This window comes from Squalius cephalus (genome assembly GCF_949319135.1).
Source record: "Squalius cephalus genome assembly, chromosome: 17".
Taxonomy (NCBI): domain Eukaryota; kingdom Metazoa; phylum Chordata; class Actinopteri; order Cypriniformes; family Leuciscidae; genus Squalius; species Squalius cephalus.
Window position 1 is genome coordinate 35234650 of NC_137138.1, and position 20859 is coordinate 35255508.

The 20859-nt window shown below is 39.5% G+C and overlaps 1 protein-coding gene across 26 annotated transcripts in view; it reads left to right on the plus strand.

The window, feature by feature from the left end:
- The window catches only part of rapgef6 (Rap guanine nucleotide exchange factor (GEF) 6), a 158389-nt gene that overhangs the window by 120119 nt on the left and 17411 nt on the right, over positions 1–20859 (plus strand). For 10 of the 26 annotated variants that reach the window (XM_079847102.1, XM_079847123.1, XM_079847111.1 and 7 more), the window contains 9 exons: positions 1410–1653; positions 8800–8954; positions 9898–9912; positions 11116–11356; positions 13393–13773; positions 15578–15789; positions 16744–16867; positions 18201–18224; positions 19450–19667. In XM_079847102.1, the coding sequence (XP_079703228.1) occupies positions 1410–1653; positions 8800–8954; positions 9898–9912; positions 11116–11356; positions 13393–13773; positions 15578–15789; positions 16744–16867; positions 18201–18224; positions 19450–19667 (1614 nt within the window). The remainder of the gene's footprint in view (positions 1–1409; positions 1654–8799; positions 8955–9897; positions 9913–11115; positions 11357–13392; positions 13774–15577; positions 15790–16743; positions 16868–18200; positions 18225–19449; positions 19668–20859) is intronic. The other 16 variants (XM_079847122.1, XM_079847103.1, XM_079847115.1 and 13 more) reach the window with 3 other exon arrangements.

Genomic DNA, 20859 nt, shown 5'->3' on the forward strand with positions numbered 1-20859 from the left:
TACAGTTAGTCCAAAATGCAGCCGCTAGAGTTCTTACTAGATCAAGAAAATATGATCATATAACACCAATTTTATCATCACTACATTGGCTACCTATAAAGTTCCGTATTAATTACAAGGTATTGCTACTGACTTATAAAGCCCTAAACGGCTTAGCTCCAGTCTATTTAACCGATCTTCTATCGCCCTATAATCCATTGCGCTCTTTAAGGTCAGTAAATTCGAGGCTTTTGGTCATACCTAGGATATCCAGATCCACCAAAGGAGGGAGAGCATTTTCACATTTAGCTCCAAAACTCTGGAATAGCCTTCCTGATACTGTTCGTTGCTCAGACTCGCTCTCCCAGTTTAAAACTAGATTAAAGACGCATCTCTTCAGCCAGGCATTCATATAATACTTTTAATCTTACAGTTAAATCCGACCTCTAGTTCATAAACGCCAGAGGAGAACTGGCCCCCGACTGAGCCCGGGTTCTCCCAAGGTTTTTTTTTCTCCATTAGGTCCTGATGGAGTTTTTCGGTTCCTTGCCACTGTTGCCTTTGGCTTGCTCAGTTGGGGATATTTGGGAATATTTAATTTAATTAATCAATCAACGATACTATTGATCAGCATTACCAAACGTGGACGTTCCACTAGAAACAAACATTGATGTATTGTTTTATTACTGTGAAGCTGCTTTGATACAACCTATGTTGTGAAAAGCGCTATATAAATAAACTTGACTTGACTTGACTTGACTTGTGTGTTAATTTCACTACAAGGAGTTGCACTTAAGAATTTCGTTGTACAACTAAGTGCAATGACAATAAAGGCATTCAGTTCAATTAAATGTAATGACAAAGCGCTCTGAGAAACTGATGTCTGTGTGTCACATGGGTCACACAGCTGAGCGCTTCGATGACACTCTTTGGCTCAGACATTTCACCAGATCATAAACCAAAACAAAATAAAACAATACAAAATAAGAATAAGACAAAATAAGAATGTCATTGTACCTAGTACATATGACAATAAAGATCTTGAACTTGAACGTATCGTTGTTCTGCCAGTTGTTCAGTCACTTGACTTGTTTTGTAGTGCATCCTGCAATTTATATATCCAAAAATTCTAATAAAATCTGTACATAGAAACCGTCTTGATCGCTCAGTCATGTGTCTCAGTCACTGCAGCACTGATATATGTGCTAGACAACATTAGAAATACGATATAGCTAAATATAAATCCGCAGGATCACTCATATCATCATCATGTAAAATCTCATCGCCCACTAAAACTTGCTCTATGGTAAAGCATCAAGGTATTATAGACATAACAGTATGACTTTCTGTAAAGCTGCTTTAAAATGAAGTGTATTGTAGAAAGAGCTTTACAAATACACTTGATTTGACTTGATTTTGACTCGTTGCAGTTTTCAAAGAGCTTCAAAATCGAGTGAGGCACGAGAAGAAGAACGGTGCTCCTCACATCCCTAAGATTCAGGAGAGGAAGAGCAACCGCTTCTCCATCCCGGATCTGCCCGGAGACATGGAGTTTCCCTCGGACAGCAAGAGCCGCAAGAAGATGAAGGCCAACACGGTGTCCGGGGGACGCAACAAGATCCGCAAGATGCTGGAGAAGACCAGATTCAGCATCCTCCCCCCGAAACCCTTCAGGTAAACACACGCTCCTGTGTGGATGATGCTTCACTCCCTCTCTTTAGTCTCCATTCTTTTCCTCATTCGTGTCTGGATCAACGCGCTCTGGGAGTTTCACAGTTCCTCCATCATCCGCACGAAGAGCCTTTACCTGTCATTCTTACGCTCTCACAGGGTTTAAACCATAGACTTTGTGGACGTAAACACAATGGACGTAGTGTGTGACATCACCCGTCGGTTCTGAAGAGCATTTTTGAAGCCCAGTAATATCATTACTTAATATTATTTAAACGGATGAGTTATAAAAATATTCACTATATTCAGCTATATAGACCAAAACCACTTTTTGTACCAGGATGTAAACATATTTTTTCTGCTGTAAAGTTGGGCTTTTTAACATGCGGGTTTGTGGGATTGACTCTCTTTTGGAGCCGGTCTCTAGTGGCCAGTCGATGAACTGCAGTTTAAGTCACTTCAGTGTTGGATTCAAGAGAGAGACGGGAAGGCTGCCTCTTGGTTTAAAGGGATAGTTCGGCCAAAAATGATATTTAACCCATGATTTACTCACCCTCAAGCCGTTCGAGATGCATATGTCAATCATTTTTCAGACGAACACATTTTCAGTTATTTTAGAAAATGTCTTAGATCTTTCAGTGGTTATAATGTGAAGTTATGGGGTCCACCTCCTTCAAGTCCCAAAATGTGGACCGCACGGATTACCCTCAGAAGGCCTTCGTTTATCCCCCTGGAGCCGGATGGATTACTTTTGTGAAGGATGCATCCACATTTTTGGGACTTGAAGGAGGTGGACCCCATAACTTCACATTATAACCACTGAAAGATCTAAGACATTTTCTAAAATAACTGAAAATGTGTTCGTCTGAAAAATGACTGACATATGCATCTCGAACGGCTTGAGGGCGAGTAAATCATGGGTTAAATATCATTTTTGGCCGAACTATCCCTTTAAACACACCTCCATCCATCCATTAGTTAGTTGTCCTCTTGAGTGGTCATCACTACTGTCAGGAACTGAGGCAGGACAAGACACCCCTGTAATATATTGTTGTTTTCTCACTGTGGTGAGAGAAAATGTGCTCAAGTGTCATGAAATTTACACCATGTCCAAACCAGACGCGATAAGATTACATCGACAAGCACTTTGTCTGTCCACAAAATCAATCACAGATATCGGCCCACTCTGCGAGTGCACTAATGTCCAGCACTCTCAACAAAATGTATAAGATCGGATCGGCCCAGACCTGTACGTCGTCTTACATCGCATGCAGTTTAGTTGCAAACAGTATGCAGGGCACTATGGAAGCAAAATAATGCCAAATGTTTTTAAAAAACAAAAAAAGCTTGTTGAATTGCATATTTACCATTGAACTAACCATGCTTGCATTTTAATGCATTGTATTTTCAGGGCTTGCATTTTTATGGACTGAAATTCAACATGGTTGTATATTTAAGCTGTGAATATTTCAATTCAAAACATTTCACACACATTTTCATTATTAAAAATTCAATAATCCATATTCAGATTTCAGATTTCACTTCCAAAATGTTCATTCTGTTTAAAAATACAACCTATAATATTCAACAGGCAATTTTGGCTTTATTTCGCTTTAAAAATTCAAAATTCAGTGGTTCAAATTTGACAGAAAATTCTACATTTCACATCTGGGAATTACAGGAATAGCAGTAGATTACGATTCATAATCTCATACTTTATTGAATTTTTAATAATGAAAATGTGTGTGAAATGTTTTGAATAGAAATATTCACAGCTTAAATATACAACCATGTTGAATTTCAGCCTATAAAAATGCAAGCCCTAAAAATACAATGCATTAAAACGCAAGCAGGGTTAGTGCAATGCATATTTTTTCAAGAAGTGCAATTCAACATGTTTTTTTGTTTCAAAAGCATTTGCCATTATTTTATTTACACACTGATTGCGATGTGAAGCCTATTAGAATGCATTTAAAATGCCACCAAAATAACATATGAGGGCATTTTGTCTTAAATTTATATCATATGATACATTTTAACAATATCGCAAGAGTGCAGTTTATTCCCGAATAATTGCACAATTACAAATGTGATAAAGATTTTATAGAGCAGTCTGATAAAGTTACATTTTAGACATAATATTGTAAATACTTTTTTGTTTTTGCTCAGTTTCGCCAATGAAAGTAGTTCCTATTCAGTGCTCTTGTCATCTAACACAATGACTTTAAATGATCTTTTGGGGGGTCATTTCTCTACCAAAATTGATGGCGATCATGTAATTAATTAGATAAAATACTTCTAATCCTATTTTTAAGTCACACGCAATGTTATTCTAACTAAACTTAAACATTTCTGAAAAATTGCACAAAGCACATAATCACTAGCTGAGACCATCACTGTTCATATGTTGTTGTTCTGGCCATGACATCACAGAAACAAAAGCTTGTCGCGTATCGCTGTCGCAGTGCAGAAAATCTGAATGACCTAAAACAGGCGTCATGTTGTTCATGCAGAGTGTGTGTGTTATGTTATGAAGTTGGGTGAATGTGAGCGCAGTAAGTGTGTGTTTGTGGGTCATCTCTGTGCTTGATGCTTGTTCTGCTTGACATCACGTGTCTTCTGTTTTTATGGCTGCTTCACTTGCACAGGGGACTGTTTGGGTAAGAGACACCAGCTCAACACTCTCTCTCTCTCTCTCTCTCTCTCTCATGAAATATGTCATAATGTTAAGAGTAGCGCAGCACAAATCGTTTGTGTGAACATTCATGTTGTTTCATCTTCACATAAACCATGTGATTGTGCTCACAGTCCAGACTCAGCATCTGTGCGTACACTAGCAACACATTTCACTGGCACTTCTTCTCTTTCCTGCGTGGTCATGAAGAGTTGCATCACATCCTAACCAGGCACGACCTTTCCAGCAGCCAATCAGAGCCGCGAACAACACTGTCCTGTGGACTAAGGCTGTGATTGGCCAGGAAAGCAGATCGCTTGTATCACGTCGTGCCTTGTTAGGTGTTTTCTGTCATTGGTCAAGATCTTTTCCTTGTGTAAATGAACCGTGTCAAACAGTGCTGTCATGTCCTGTGTGGAAGTCGTTCTTTTCAATTCCTGTTTCTGTGAAATCACAAGTGCTGTTTGTCACGTGACCTGGACCTGGACAAACACTAGCTGTGTCTCACATACATGCAAAAATAAGACATTTCTTATTTTTGTATGGATGTATGTGGATAAATAAATAAAAACAACTTTGATAAATCATAATTATGAAGAAAAGTCACATTTATGACACAACTCATTATAATAAAGTCATTATGACATGAAAAATTTAATCGACTTTATTTTATCATATTTTTTTATCATGACTTTTTATGTCAATTTCAATGTTACATTTCTACATAATTTTTACTTAGATATAGTATCTCATAATTATGACTTGGTATGTCATCATTTTATCTCAATATGACCTTTTATCTCATAATTTTGAGTCAATTTTGACTTTTATCTCATAACTACGACTTAGTATGTCATAAATATGACTTGGAACATCAATTTTATCTCATGACTTTTTATCGAATAATTTTGACTTTATCTCATGATTTTTTTATCTCATAATTATGACGTAGTATGTCATAATTTAGACTCATGTCATCGCTTTTTATCTCATAATTTCAGTTTTAGCCTATTTCGACTATCTCATAATTCTGACTTAGTATGTCATAATTGCAGTTTGCTCCACAAATAATCCTCTTAGTCTTTCATTCAAAATATTCACAAAAATCTAACCTTTCATTAAAATCAAATAGTTATTCTTATAAATTTTTTTTTTTTTTATTGTAAAAAAAAAAAAAAAAACCTCTGAAATGTATAGAGAAATTGCAAAAGGAAATTTTCACTGTCATTTTCGCCCATATTTACCAAGGGTGCCGATATTTTTTGAGCCCACTGTTTGATGTAGAATGTCAGACTTTGTAATTTTATCTCATAATTATGATTTACCAAAGCATGATTTTTTTGTCTCCAATGTGGTGTAAATGGGCTTCCATACCTGTGTATCTACCTCCATGTGACGGTTGGGGATGTTCTCTGTGCTGATGTGTTCTCTCAGAGTGGATCATCACTTCTGTCTGTCTCGCTGTCTCTCTGCTCTGAGAGTGAGACAGCATCATGTAAATCAGCCCGTCTGTGTAAAGCTCAGCGTCTGATTGGCAGGAGTTTACCCATGAGCCAGCGCTGAGACGTCACGTGTGCTTCTGCTGTGTTTGCTCATCTCAGGCTTGAGTCTCATTCATGGATTGTGTGTGTGTGTTCACTCTGTGTTTGTGCTCGTGTCTGTTTAGAGCGCTTTCACACTGCAGTTCGGTCGGTTTAGACTCATGACCATCGGTGAGGTTTTTTTTTACACAATAAAAAAAAGCATCTCTCACATAGCGTCAAATGCCAGACTATAAAAATAATTGTTTAGGCTAGATTTAAAATCAGCAAATGTTTGAGCCTGTGCAAATGCTCAGTCACCCCTGCTCTTCAACTTTACCTGTGGGACAACTAAAAGCAAATGGTCAGCAGACCTAAGTGCTCTTAGCGGAACATACAGCTTGATCAGGTCAGAAAGATATTCAGGTGCTAAACCATTAAGAGATTTAAAAACAAACACCAAAATCTTAAAATGAATCCTGAAATGGACAGGTAACCAGTGAAGAGAGGCGAGAACAGGGGTAATGTGTTCCCGCTGTCATGTACCCGTCAACAGGCGAGCTGCTGCATTCTGGACCGTCTGCAGTCTGGAGAGAGAGGCCTGACTAATGCCTATATAGAGGCCATTACAATAATCCAGACGAGATGAAATGAAAATATGATCAAGTCTTTGAAAGTCTTTTAAAGACTGGTTAGATTTCACCTTGGTGAGTTGTCTCAATCGGAAAATAATTAGATTTAACTACCGAGTTAATCTGTTTGTCCTATTTAAAATCACAATCAGCAATAACACTTACATTTTTTACATAGGGCTTCACAAGTGGATTCAATTCACCAAGGTCCAAATCTAATGACTCATAAGTGCCTCTCGGCGTAAACAGCATAACTTCTGTTTTATTTTAATTAAAACTAAGGAAATTTAGTGCCATCCAGGCCTTAATATCCTCAAGACACTGCATTAGAGGCGCTAAAGTGCGAGTGTCTTTTCGTTTCAAAGGCAGATACATTTACGCATCGTCTGCATAACAATGAAAAGAAATACCAAATTTCCTAAAAAATATGTCCTATGGGGAGCATATACAGGGAGAACGAAATAGGCCCCAAAATAGAGCCCTGGGGGACCCCACACGTGAAAGAAGCCGTTGAGGAGACAAAGTCTTTAAAACTAACTGAGAAAGTTCTCTCAGACAAATAAGACCCTTAATACCCTAACCCAACAAATCAAAACTTCATCAGTGATGTTACTCCAGGGGTCTCATTTATAAAACTGTGTGTAGGATCCTTATTAAAAGTGTACGTGCGCCCGAAAGCCAAAAATATGTGTGTCACATTACATTGCTAAAAATCATTAAGTAGCCTATCCTTGCCTTGTTTTTGAATAAATAAATCAAATAGTATAAAAAAAAACATTTCAGAGAAAGTTTTTCTCAATCTTTTAATTTCCACTGGCCAAATATATTTGTAATGGAAACAGATTGGCCTTAATGTGCATTTCTGATCATCATTTGCACAGAAATATTTTCTCAGATCATGAGTTTTCTGCTATTATCATGTGCTAAGCAAACATTAAAACACAGCAAGCCACAGGAAAAGTGTTCAAAAGCATCGCATCCACTACAAATATTTCTATTTATTAGAATATAATTTTTTTGTAACTTCTCAGTAAAGATTTGATGTAATTTAAGTGCTTAACTCCATTAATGAGAATGGCATATTTAATCTAAATGTGTAAATCAGATGTAAAATAGAGTGTAAATCATTCTTTTATTTATTTAAACTGTTATTGTGAACATTTATGATTAGGACTCGTAATGAAGATTTAAAGTGGTTTTCCTTCATCAGTCCCTCAGATCACCATTGGTGTCTCCAAACTGCTCCGTCTCCTAGATGTTCGTACGCATGATCAGAGTTTACATACAGATGCACATTCTTCCGTCAAGTGTGTTTTTAATAGATCACAACCTTTGTGTGGGAAGTGGTGTACGTTTATAAATGAGACCCCTGGTCTTTCTCTGAAGCGTCTTTCCTTTTTCTTTGACGTCACGTAGGGATATTAAGTAAGGGATAATGTAGATCCAGCCGGTTGTTATCTCAGAATAAACCCTGACGGGGTGATCAGGATCAGGTCTTCATCGGCCTGAAGGGGTTTATTCTGAGATAACAACCGGCTGGATCTACATTATCACACTTATTACACAGATACTTGCCATATAAGTAAATAATAAGACATGAAATATTGATCTGAGTCTAAATATTTTATTAGGTTTTAAATGCAAAGCTTCCGTGGAGAGAGTAGTTTCAGCGGTGAGTTCAAACTAGACGGACATTTAAGAGATATGGTTAATAACACATAAATAATTATGCGGATTAGAGATATTGATTTCAGATTAAACTGTTTTAAAACCGTACCTGTTTGTATCTTATAATCCAACAGTGTACAAAACAATAGTCGCAAAATGGCAGCATCTGCGTTTGTATGAAACGAAAGAGCGAGTCCACGATACTGGATGGCATAATTAAATAACTGTACATAAAATATTGATTTGACTGAGTTTTAATATGTTATTAGCTCACCAAACACAAAACTTCCATGAAGAAATCCCGTTCCTAGCGAGTGTATAGCGCTGATGACTTCTGTAACCCAGATGAGCCTGTGTTTCTGATCTCAGAGGTTGTTATCTGGGAATAATATACCGCTGGATGGAGCGAGTGACCAATCAGAATCAAGTATTCCACAGAGTCATGTAATAAATTATGTTAACCAGTTGCAGAACATCTGTTTTTCTTATTAATAGTTATTCTTTTAGCAAAATCACATTCAGTTCGTCTCCTTCCAGTTCAGTCAAATCAAGTGTGAAAACGGCCTAAATGTCCATGTCTTCCATCTGTGTGTGTGTTGACATGCTGTGTAAGTGTGTTGAGCCGGCTGTAATCCCTCTTCCTCTGTGTGTGCAGTGACAGTGGCTTGTCCCACTCTCAGGATGACAGTATGGTGGGCACGAAGCAGTGCCGGCACAGCGTGGCCATCATGCCGATCCCGGGCAGCCTGTCGTCCAGCAGTCCTGACCTGCTCCAGCCCGCCAGCGCGCTCGACTTCACCAACCCCGCAGGTAACACACACAACCGCACGCTGATATACTGACCACACACACATCATCAGATTATAGAGGGAATGCACTGACGTCACTTTCCCGCGGGAACACACTCCCTCAGCCGGCCTGAGCTGCGGAAGAGCTGCTGCGTGACTGGGTTTAACAGGGGAAACGGCAGTAAAACGAACGATTATCAGTTTAAACTAAAGGTTGGACTCGATATAGTGTTTCTTACAACTTACCAAAGATCCAGTGATCATGGATATTGACATGCAGCAGGAATTGTGTTTCCTGACATTTATATGAGCCTGATTTCGACGCTGGGGAAATACATAACGCAAATTTGCCCGTGAACGCTTTATATTTAATATAGGTCTAAATCTAGGTGATCCCTTATATCAATGTTATTTATATCATTATAAAACTGTAATAAGTTTTAATTGTAAATAACATTAATTTGTTTTAAATTATTTGCATTCGTTTAAAGTGTATGATATCCGTTGTGTGCACTCTTTTTGAAAGTGTCCTGAAGTGTACTTCTTTTCACAGTAGAGGGTTTCTTCTGTGTATGAGTCAAGCTGAAGCTGTTTATTTCTCCTTATTTCAAGCTCTGAAAACAATCTACATTTAGATATAGTTAGAATATATGAGGATGTTAGGAAGGATTCCAGTAAATGTTTCCTTTCTGAAACCTCAGCTCTGGGTTGTGTCTAATGAAAGCGTGCGGCTGGTTTCAGATCCACTGCACACTAATCTGGAAACCTGCTGAAGCTGATGTGCAGTACGAGAGATGTCTATAATGAGGAGGACATCTTTAGATTAGTTGTGATGTCTCCACTGGTGTGTGCTGTAGCTGTCATGTGTCATCTCTCTCTCTCTCTCTCTCTCTCTCTCTCTCTCTCTCTCTCTCTCTCTCTCTCTCTCTCTCTCTCTCTGTGTGTGTGTTTCTTGGCTCCACCAGTGGCTGGTTTCTACTGTAAGTACACTGTACACGTCATACACTCTTTTCCTTTTCATGCGTTTAACTCTTGAATGCTGTTTTGAACTTAATTGCATGTGGTCAGTGTTGGGAGTAACTACAAGTAACTTGAGTTAAGTAATCCGATTACTCTTTTCAAGTAACTTGTAAAGTAATGCATTACTTTTAAATTTACAGCAAAATATAGCAAAACTTAGTTACTTTTTCAAATAAGAAGTTAATTTTTCACATTTATTGACTGACAGCTCTCCTGTCCTCATGTTGAGACAAATCGAAGTGCAGAGGCGTTTTGTGTGTGTGTGTGTGTGTGTGTGTGTGTGTGTGTGTGTGTGAGAAAACATGATGGTTACTGTAGTTCTAGACTAAATGTGAGCATGCATTGACTAATTGCAAAAAAGTTTCAGTATTTCTCAAAATGAATAAAATCAGTGAAATGCAAAATCAGAATAATACACAAACCTCAAATAATTAAATGTTAAATAAAACAAATATTTGTATGCATTTAATCTCACTTCATTGACCAATGTACTTGCTGCTGATCTTCGATGATTCAATTAAACCATAAGCAAAAATGACTTTAGATTTTTTGTTTTTATTGGTGAAGTAAGTGTTAAACGTTCTTCTCCTGCATCTATTCTTCTGTGATCCAGAACGGCAGGTTTGTTTGATCTGCTCCTCTACTGGACACGTGTGAATCTGCATTTCCTTCAGCCTTATTATTTAATTTTTGGTCTGAAAGGGCCCAAAAATATAACTTTTTTTCTTAAAAAAATAAGCCCAGCCCAGGTGAGAAAAAGTAACGCAAAAGTAACATAACGCATTACTTTTCTAAAAAAAGTAACTAAGTTACTTTTTAAGGGAGTAACTCAATATTGTAATGCATTACTTTCCCCAACACTACATGTGGTTATGAGTTTGTGGCATGAAATGATTTACACTCGACGTCAAAAAGCATGCGGAAACGCCATCATTATGGTGGATTGAGTTCCACACCCATAGGACTTTCATTCATCAAGTGAAGATATGAATGAAAGCTGAAAGAGATTTCTGTCATTTAAATCATCTGGATGATGGGATAGTGTTTGAGCCATTGCCTTGTTTTCCAAATCTGAGCCAAACATCTCACCATTGACCTTTATTTCAAATGCTTTCACCGGTTGTGTGTGTTTAACTGCATCTCCTTCCTCTTGCGGGTCACAGACATTCCCGATCAGGTGATCCGCGTGTTCAAGGCGGACCAGCAGAGCTGCTATATCATCATCAGTAAAGACACCACAGCCAAAGACGTCGTCTCGCATGTAGTGAGCGAGTTCGGCCTCATCGCAGCTTCGGAAACCTACTCGCTGTGTGAGGTCTCTGTCAGTCCTGAAGGGGTCATTAAACAGCGCCGGCTGCCGGACCAGCTCTCAAAACTAGCAGACCGCATCCAACTCAACGGCAGGTAAGAGCAGAGCCAACACCTCTTAAAGGGATAGTTCACCCAAAAATTTAAATTAGCCCATGATTTACTCATCCTAGGTGTATATGACTTTCTTTATTCAGACGAATACAAACGGAGTTATATTAAAGGTCCCATTTTGTCAAAACTGAAATTCCCTGGCTTTTTTCATGATAGCAGAGGTCTAGGGGCGATGAAACTACCATATACATTTCAAAACAGTCCATCCACAGACAAATGCACATAAAGTAGCTGTGCCTTTTCACGAGCCGCTGTCGTATAAATGTGATCACCAAACACTGCCCACCGTCAGGAAACGACATCATTGCACAGGCTTCCGGACAACAAAGTTTTTTCAAAGAAGCTTCTCCTCAAAGATGCTGCAGTCTCTACAGTTCAAGGTTACCTTGGGCGTCAATTTCAGCATATGTTCTCGCGTTCTGTGGGCATCCTTGCAGATTTACCACAAGTACACCTTTTACAGAAAAAAGGTAACATTGTAAAAGAAATTGTAGCGCGTCAACTTACTGTATCAACAGGAAAGCAAAAGTTACATAGCTTACTGCATTCGGTGTCTGTCTGCTAACGTTACATAATGTATAACTAGCTATTAACGGACATATTTTGGAGATTTAAAATTTGACAAAAAAAAAAATCTGAGTTTTTTTAGACAGTTTAAATTAGCGTTAACGTTAAATCTGCGTGCAGCATTGATGTAATTGTAATTATAATACTCTTACAATAACGCCAAAATTAAGGAGGTGGTTGTTTGTCTCCTGAGTCCGGCTCGAACATATAAGGCTGGATAACATTTCCCTCAGCAATGTCCATCATTACAGGCCTTTTATTTACCTTACTCATGAGCCAAATCAGGCTACAGTGTACATGACCCTAGTTACCTGTGGTTGACCTGCCCGTGCATCACTCAGAAAACAACAGGCCAATCAGAAGAGAGGCTCATGAATATTAATTAGACAGGCCTCCTGAGAAAGGAGCTGTAAAAATATATTTGGGATGGTTTTTGGTACTTATACCGCAAATATATTTTCTTAAGGACATCAAAACCTAAAATAAAACTTCAGAAAGGTGTACAATATGGGACCTTTAAAAACTGTCCTGGCTCTTCCAAGCTTTATAATGACAGTGAATGGTTGCTTCTGTTGTTTCTGCAAGTCCATCAAAGTGCATCTATCCATCATAAAAGTGCATCTATCATGATAAAAGTGCATCTATCCATCATAAAAGTGCATCTATTCATCATAAAAGTGCATCTGTCCATCATAAAAGTGCTTCTATCCATCATAAAAGTGCATCTATCCATCATAAAAGTGCATCTATTCATCATAAAAGTGCATCTGTCCATCATAAAAGTGCTTCTATCCATCATAAAAGTGCATCTATCCATCATAAAAGTGCATCTGTCCATCATAAAAGTGCATCTATCCATCATAAAAGTGCATCTATCCATCATAAAAGTGCTTCTATCCATCATAAAAGTGCATCTATCCATCATAAAAGTGTATATCCATCATAAAAGTGCATCTGTCCATCATAAAAGTGCTTCTATCCATCATAAAAGTGCATCTATCCATCATAAAAGTGCATCTATCCATCATAAAAGTGCATCTGTCCATCATAAAAGTGCTTCTATCCATCATAAAAGTGCATCTATCCATCATAAAAGTGCATCTATCCTTCATAAAAGTGCATCAATCTTCAACCCACTTCTAGCCAGAATAACCTTGAATTTGGTTACATGTTGTTTTTGCCAAAATAACTTGCAAGATGTTTGATATTCCATCATGTAAGTAAAGTCAACAGTGATTACAAAGTGTTTGGTTTCATTTATTACATAATCTTGGGCGATGGTTTAGACGTCTGTTAAATTTTCACTGACAGCCCAAACTATGCCTTGTTTTGAGCTAGACGTCTGTGATGTGTTTGAACGGCTATTAGACGTCTTTTAAACACAAAATTGCTTGCTGGGTATCGTTACACCCCTACTATTCAGTGATCCCGTGATTGGTGTGTTTGCTCAGGTACTACCTGAAGAACAACATGGAGACGGAGACGCTGTGCTCGGATGAAGACGCTCAGGATCTCCTGAGGGAGAGTCAGATCGGGCTCCTCCAGCTCAGCACCGTGGAGGTGGCGGCTCAGCTCTCCATGAGGGACTTCGGCCTGTTCAGGAACATCGAGTCCACCGAGTACGTGGACGACCTGTTCAAGCTGGACCCGGGCGGTGGCCAACATCTGAAGCAGTTCGAGGAGATCATCAACCAGGAGACGTTCTGGGTGGCCACTGAGATCCTCCGCGAGGCCAACGCGCTCAAGCGCATGAAGACCATCAAGCACTTCATCAAGATCGCCCTGCACTGCCGCGAGTGCAAGAACTTCAACTCCATGTTTGCCATCATCAGGTGAGTCCGCCTTTCGCTCGAGCTGTTCTCCTTACAGTTTCTCAATGATTATAAGAAGTTAAGGTCCCACTTTATATTAAAGGTGCAGTGTGTAAGTTTAGCGGCATCTAGTGGTGAAGTTTTGAATTGCACCCAACAGAAGTTACGGTGGCCGACAGGAAGTGATGTCGTTGTCTGAGACAGCAGAGAGTAGCCAGTTCAGCAACGAGGTTTCTTTACAAAGATAAATTAAGAAATTAGGTTTACTTGATTATTCAGTAAAGCGATGTTATTCGCTCCATGCACGGCGACCGTTGACGTTCGAAATTGAGTGTGCGGGCCAGTACTTCCGGTGATCTGACAGCGAGAGCGAGAGACAGCGTGAGCGAGAGACAACAGCGACCGAGGTCCATTACCACAGAGATATTTTTTCACAATGAGTGTTTTTAGGATTCAAGAGAGGGGACTTGCCTTTCAGAGGGTGACAGCCTCAACACTTCATCGCTGTGTGCCGTTATGTACCGTTTCGTCACGTTACAACAGAGAAGTCAGGGTTCATGCATTCCCCGTTAACGCCGCCGGTGGATGCAAAAGATCCGGAGGGATGACTTCAACCCGACCAAATTTTTAAATGCATATAATTTTCAGTGTATTTCACTTGTGCGTTTCAATGCTTTCTATTACTGCATTTATTCTGTGCAAGTGAGATGAGTAAAGATCATAAATCATTATCTGTCTGGTGTTTATAAGCAGCACAGTATTGTACTACGTGTAAAATATACACAAACTTACCTATATTCAATTGTTTGTGGTAATGTAAATGTAAAATATGTGATGATAATATTGATCGAGCAATTGATGTAAGTAAAAATATATGCGCAGAATTGAGAAAATAGTATTTATGGTGATAAAATTGTAGCCTATCTCAGGGCAAACGTGAATGTTCACGGTGTATTTTATGCACACAACTCTAATCGTAGTTGTAACTCTATATTTACAGTAGGCATAATTGCGTATGTGTATGCAGCATGAGTCAAACACAATCTTCTGTTGGTGAACAGTTGTATTTCATTCATTAATCTGACTATGCATCCGTGCATTTAATTGCCATTGGCTCGTGTGATAGTAATATGGATCTTAGTAGTATTTTAAGTGATAATTGATACTATAAACAACTATAAAAGATCATTTTCGGCTTTCTCCGGCTCCCTGCACCGGGCGTAATGCGAAACCGGAAGTGTCTATGCGTATACTCGCTGATCCGAAATACAAAATGGCGGCCACGTGCAACTAGCGAATTGCAAATATTAATGTGACTTGTTCATCATTGTGTCAGTGTTTTATTCGCTGACGTTAGCTAGCTTCTTATCATGAAGAACAACATAGTGACGAAACGCATTTGTCCGCTCAGGGCCACCGTAGAAACATGTCGATGTAAGCGGACCCGCGGTGTGTGTAGAGAGAAATGCTCATTCTAAGCTAATAAACACATAACGGTTCATTATGTAAGGTCTTTATACACCACTGAAAACATAGTTATGTGTATGATATTGCATTTCTGTCAACAGATCCTCTGGGTTTTTTTAATATCGATGCTGACCTGATAAAGTTATCAGCATATTTCTAAATTATCCACAAGACAAGATAATAACAAACGATTACATTTACAAAAAAAGTTGACATGCTCTTTGTTCCTCCAGTGTTTTATGGTGGTTATGCAGCTTCGTCAGAAACATAAAATGCAGATATTTTATGTTTTGATAGTTAAAGATCTTGCATATTGTGTGGTTGGTGTGTGAACTTCTGTGTTTTCTGTGCTCCTCAGTGGTCTTAATCTGGCTTCAGTCGCTCGACTGAGGAGCACGTGGGAGAAACTACCCAGTAAGTATGAGAAGCTGTTCCGAGACCTTCAGGACATCTTCGACCCGTCACGAAACATGGCCAAATACCGCAACATACTGAGCAGCCAGAGCGTGCAACCTCCCATCATCCCCCTGTTCCCTGTGGTCAAGAAGGACCTCACGTTCCTGCACGAAGGTCAGTGGGTCAAGTCTACACACAAGCCTGTTAAAGGAGTAGCTCGCTTCAGAATTACCATTCCCTGATAATCTACTCTCCCCCACGTCATCCAAGATGTTCATGTCTTTCTTTCTTCAGTGGAAAAGAAATGAAGGTTTTTGAGGAAAACACTCCAGGATGTTCCTCCATATAGTGTCTTCAATGGGGTCCAACGGGTCGAAGGTCCAGATGTGAGTTTCAGTGCAGCTTCAAAGTCTCGACACGATCCAGCCGAGGAATAAGAGTCTCATCTAGACAAACCAGCGGACATTTTATAACTAAATAAACATTTATATACTTTTAACCTCAAATACTGGTCTTGCACTAGCTGTGATGCGACACACATTACGTAATCAGGTTGAAAGGTCACGCGTGACGTTTCTTCCGCGTGTTTACAAAGCCAACGTGCAAAGTCAAACGCCCTTTACAAAAAATAAATTAAAATAAATTAAAGGTAAAACAACAAAGTTGGAGGAGAAAATAAGATGGAGTTTTTCTCCCTACACTACATTTATAAACCGGAACACGCGTGACCTTTCAACCTGATTGCGTAATGTGTGTCGCATCACAGCTAGTGCAAGACCAGCATTTGAGGTTAAAAGTATATAAATGTTTATTTTGTTATAAAATGTCCGCTGGTTTGTCTAGATGAGACTCTTATTCCTCGGCTGGATCGTGTCGAGACTTTGAAGCTGCACTGAAACTCACATCTGGACCTTCGACCCGTTGGACCCCATTGAAGACACTATATGGAGGAACATCCTGGAGTGTTTTCCTCAGAAACCTTCATTTCTTTTCCACTGAAGAAAGAAAGACATGAACATCTTGGATGACGAGGGGGAGAGTAAATTATCAAGTGAACTAATCTTTTAACATTAGTGGGTTTCCACATGTCAGGTCCTTGAACTGTCCGTCATCTCTTATCTTGCTCAGGGAACGATTCGAGTGTGGACGGCCTGGTCAATTTCGAAAAGTTGCGAATGATCGCCAAGGAGATCCGAAACGTTGTGCGCATGACATCAGCCAACATGGACCCGGCGCTCATGTTCAGACAGAGGTGAAGACTAACACACACACACACACACACACACACACACACACACACACACACACACACACACAGAGCATGAACTAAAGTCCACTGGAAATCAAAATTGATTCCTGCACCTATTGTGAACGATTCATTAGTGCACATTATTGTGAAAGGAAAACAGTGTTTTCCTTTCACAATAATGTGCACTAATGAATCGTTCACAATAAGTGCAGGAATCAATTTTGATTTCTAGTTTCCCGGATTTCCAACTGTAGGCCATGTTAGTCCAGTAGTTTTATACACAAATGTAATGCTCACTCATCACAGTCCGGTCAGATAAGTCTCGCCCTACTGTTGATCTTTTGTTGATCATCTTCATTTAATGTCAGTCAGTCGCTCGCCCCTGTGAATGTTGACGGTGGACACATAGGCTGCGTTCACAGTGTCAGTTTTCGTGATTGACAGCTGCATTTACTTACAGGTGTGAGTCTCCAAACGCCCTGTTCAAACAGGAAGTTCACTTTCTTTATGAACATGCAACGTTATTTTTTCCTCTCGCGATTCGAAGTCATTCCAAAAATCATGGCATCGGATGTTTGTAGGTTTACATATATCTCAGTCATCACACTAGACATTATTATTAATGGAAGGAGACATGGGCGTTTCATCCAAGCATTAACGGCAAGGAAAGACCGTTATACTGAGAGCGGCTCATATGAGGAGTTTCTGGGTGTTTCTCCCTCAAATCTGCTTCAAGATCTTGATTGTGGCGTTTCTTAGTGGTTTAGAGTCCAGTATTCCCGTAATTCTTTTGTCTTTTATGAGTTTAATGAAGAACTCTGTCTCGTCTTCTGTCCAAACACACCTCATCATCTACGTCAGGTGACTGTAAATGTGCAAATGTGCAGTTTTGAGAAATATTCCTTTTTCAAATTGCCTGAAAAACCACCGCATGCGAGCGAAAGTAAGTTTTTTTTGCGATATATGGGAGTTTTTGAAAAATTGGCGTGTTTCAATTGGGCATATTTTCAATTCGCAATTTCAATTTGCATAATTTGAAGGGTAATGGAAACGCGGCCAGTGCTAGTTTTTATTCCGCCTCTAGAGGCCGCTCTCTTTCTGTAATTATACGACCGCACACCCTTATCAGCCGCTCACGCAACGGATGCAACCCGGAAAAACTATCGTTTTTTTACCCGATTAAAATGAAAAGGCTAAAAGCGGTGAACCGGTGGAGCTCTATCAGTGTGTGGTGGTGATGATCTCTCTCTGTCTGTGGTGCTGCTGGTGTTTTCTGTCTGTCTGAGTGTCTCTTTCTCTTCTCCTGTCTTCTGCCTCTCATGGGCTTTGCGTACAGAAAGAAGAGGTGGAAGAGTTTAGGGTAAGTGTGCTGTCCTGCATGTCCTGACCGTTCACTGGACACAGCAACTCTTCCTTCATTCCCCTCATCCTCTAAACCACTGATCTTCATGTAACTGATCATGCTCGTCTGTTTTAATCTATTTATTCTTTTTATTTGTTGCATTAATGGAGCTGAATGCGTTGCATGGCCGCGTTACGCTGCTGTAGGCATTGTTTGCTCTGACTGCCAAATTAATGAGGTTTATCTTTAACATTTCATATTTACAAATGAATGGAAGGACTTTCACAAATAGAAATTTCATAACATCACATACTTCCAAAACATTTCCTGAAAGAAGTCACTAAGGCTATTTGGTCAAAAATACAGTAAAAACAGTGAAATATAGTATATATGTGAATATATAGTAAAGTGTAATTTATTCCTGTGATCAAAGCTGAATTTTCAGCATCATTACTCCAGTCTTCAGAGTCACATGATCCTTCAGAAATCACTCTGATATGAGGATTTGATGATCAAGAAACATTTATGATTATTATCAATGTTCGAAACAGTTCATATTTTACTTTCAGGATTCTTTGATGAATAGAAAGTTCAAAAGAACAGCATTTATTTGAAATAGACGTTATATTAGACATCACTTTTGATCAATTTAATACGTCATTCCTGAATAAAAGTATAAATTTCTTAAAAAAAAAAAATTCTTAACCCCAAACCTTTAGATGGTAGTGTACATATAAGACAGTTCTCCAAAAATAAAACTATTTCAGGAATTGAAAAACAAGATTCACACAAATGAGTTTCCGTTGTTCACATTTGCAAGACCAGAAGAAATGCATCGTCTCATTTATCTGTGAAACCGTTACATTTGTGTAGATTCGGGTCATTTGTAGAGAAAGACTACACGCCTGCGCACATATATATTCAAACCTGCATATCTATAGACTAAACACGTAATACGCATGTGCACGCCGTCAGCATTTCACAGATTCATGTTTTTGAAGTTTATCTGGACAATAACTGTATTCTAGATCTGCTGTAAAGCCAGAACACTCTCTGTGACTGTAATCTCCTGTTATCACTGTAAAGCGGCTGTGAAACATCTATATTGTTAAAGCGCTGTATAAATGAAGGGGACTTGACTTGACTAGATGCTCTGTTTCTGTTTGTGAACGTCTTCCCGTTTGCCCGCGAGCGTCTCCCACGGGAGTGACGGTGATGTGTGTCGTGTCTCGCTCTCCCTCAGGTCTCTGAGTCAGGCCAGCACCAACTCAAACCTGCTGGAGGTCCAGGCGGGCCACAAGAAGCGTGTGCGGCGCAGCTCTCTGCTCAACGCCAGGAAGCTGTACGAGGACGCCCAGATGTCCCGGCGGGTCAAGCAGTATCTGGCACACCTGGAGGTGGAGGAGGACGAGGACAAGCTGCAGATCATGTCCCTGCAGTGCGAGCCGGCCTACAGCACACGTGCGTCTCCTCAGTCATTACTCTTGTGACGAGTATCCGTGTAATAAGTGTGATAGTGTACATGCAGCCGGTTGTTATCTCAGAATAAACCCCCTCAGGGTGATGAAGACCCCAGGAGAATCACACTGAGATATCGCTGTCTCTTCTTCCGGAGACCTGGTCAAAAGTTTCACACAAAAAGAATCGCAAAATGACAATACCACAATTTACACATTCAAAAATTAATGTAATCAAATCAAATCAAGAGAAACAATGGTAGCACTGTACAATAAGGTTCATTAGTTATTAGTTAACTAATAATGAACTGCACTTATACCGCATTTATTAATGTTAGTTAATGTTAATTTCAACATTTACTAATACAGAATTTTTTTAACATTAGTTAATGCACTGTGAACTAACATGAACAAACAATGAACAGCTGGATTTTGGATATTGTTTTTATTTTATTATAACAAATACAGTAACAAATGTATTGCTCAGGGTTAGTTCATGTTAGTTAATACATTAATGTTAACTAATGAACCTTATTGTAACGTGTTACTAGACTAACTGTCCCTGTCACTCAAACTCAGTTCCTGGGGTTGGTGTGTGTGTGAGCGTGTGTGTGTGTGTGTGAGTGTTACCAGAGTAACTGTCCCTGTCACTCAAACTCAGTTTCTTGTGTGTGTGTGTGTGTGTGTGTGTGTGTGTGTGTGTGTGTGTGTGTGTGTGTGTGAGTGTGTGAGAGAAAGAGAGAGAGAGTGTGTGTGTGTGTGTGTGTGTGTGTGTGTTTGTGTGTGTGTGTGTGTGTGTGTGTGTGAGTGTTACCAGACTAACTGTCCCTGTCACTCAAACTCAGTTTCTTGTGTGTGTGTGTGTGTGTGTGAGAGTGTGAGTGTGTGTGTTACCAGACTAACTGTCCCTGCTGCTCGGCTAGTTTTAAAAGTTAGTCATCTAAATGTTTTCTTCAAGACTGGCGCTAACTTTAAGTCAGTTATATAAAGAGGTAGATCAGTCTAATTTGAATCAGAAAGTAAGACTGATTACCTCTTGACTAATTCCTTCTGCAACCGGCCCCAGATTTCACACGGCTGGTCACTGCCATCTAGTGGGCGGAAGGAAAAGTGCTAGATGTAAGACTGAAAATGATCTGGATTTGCTTGATGTCCGTGATGCTGTGATTCAGCGGAGTAGTCGCAGGAGCTCAGTG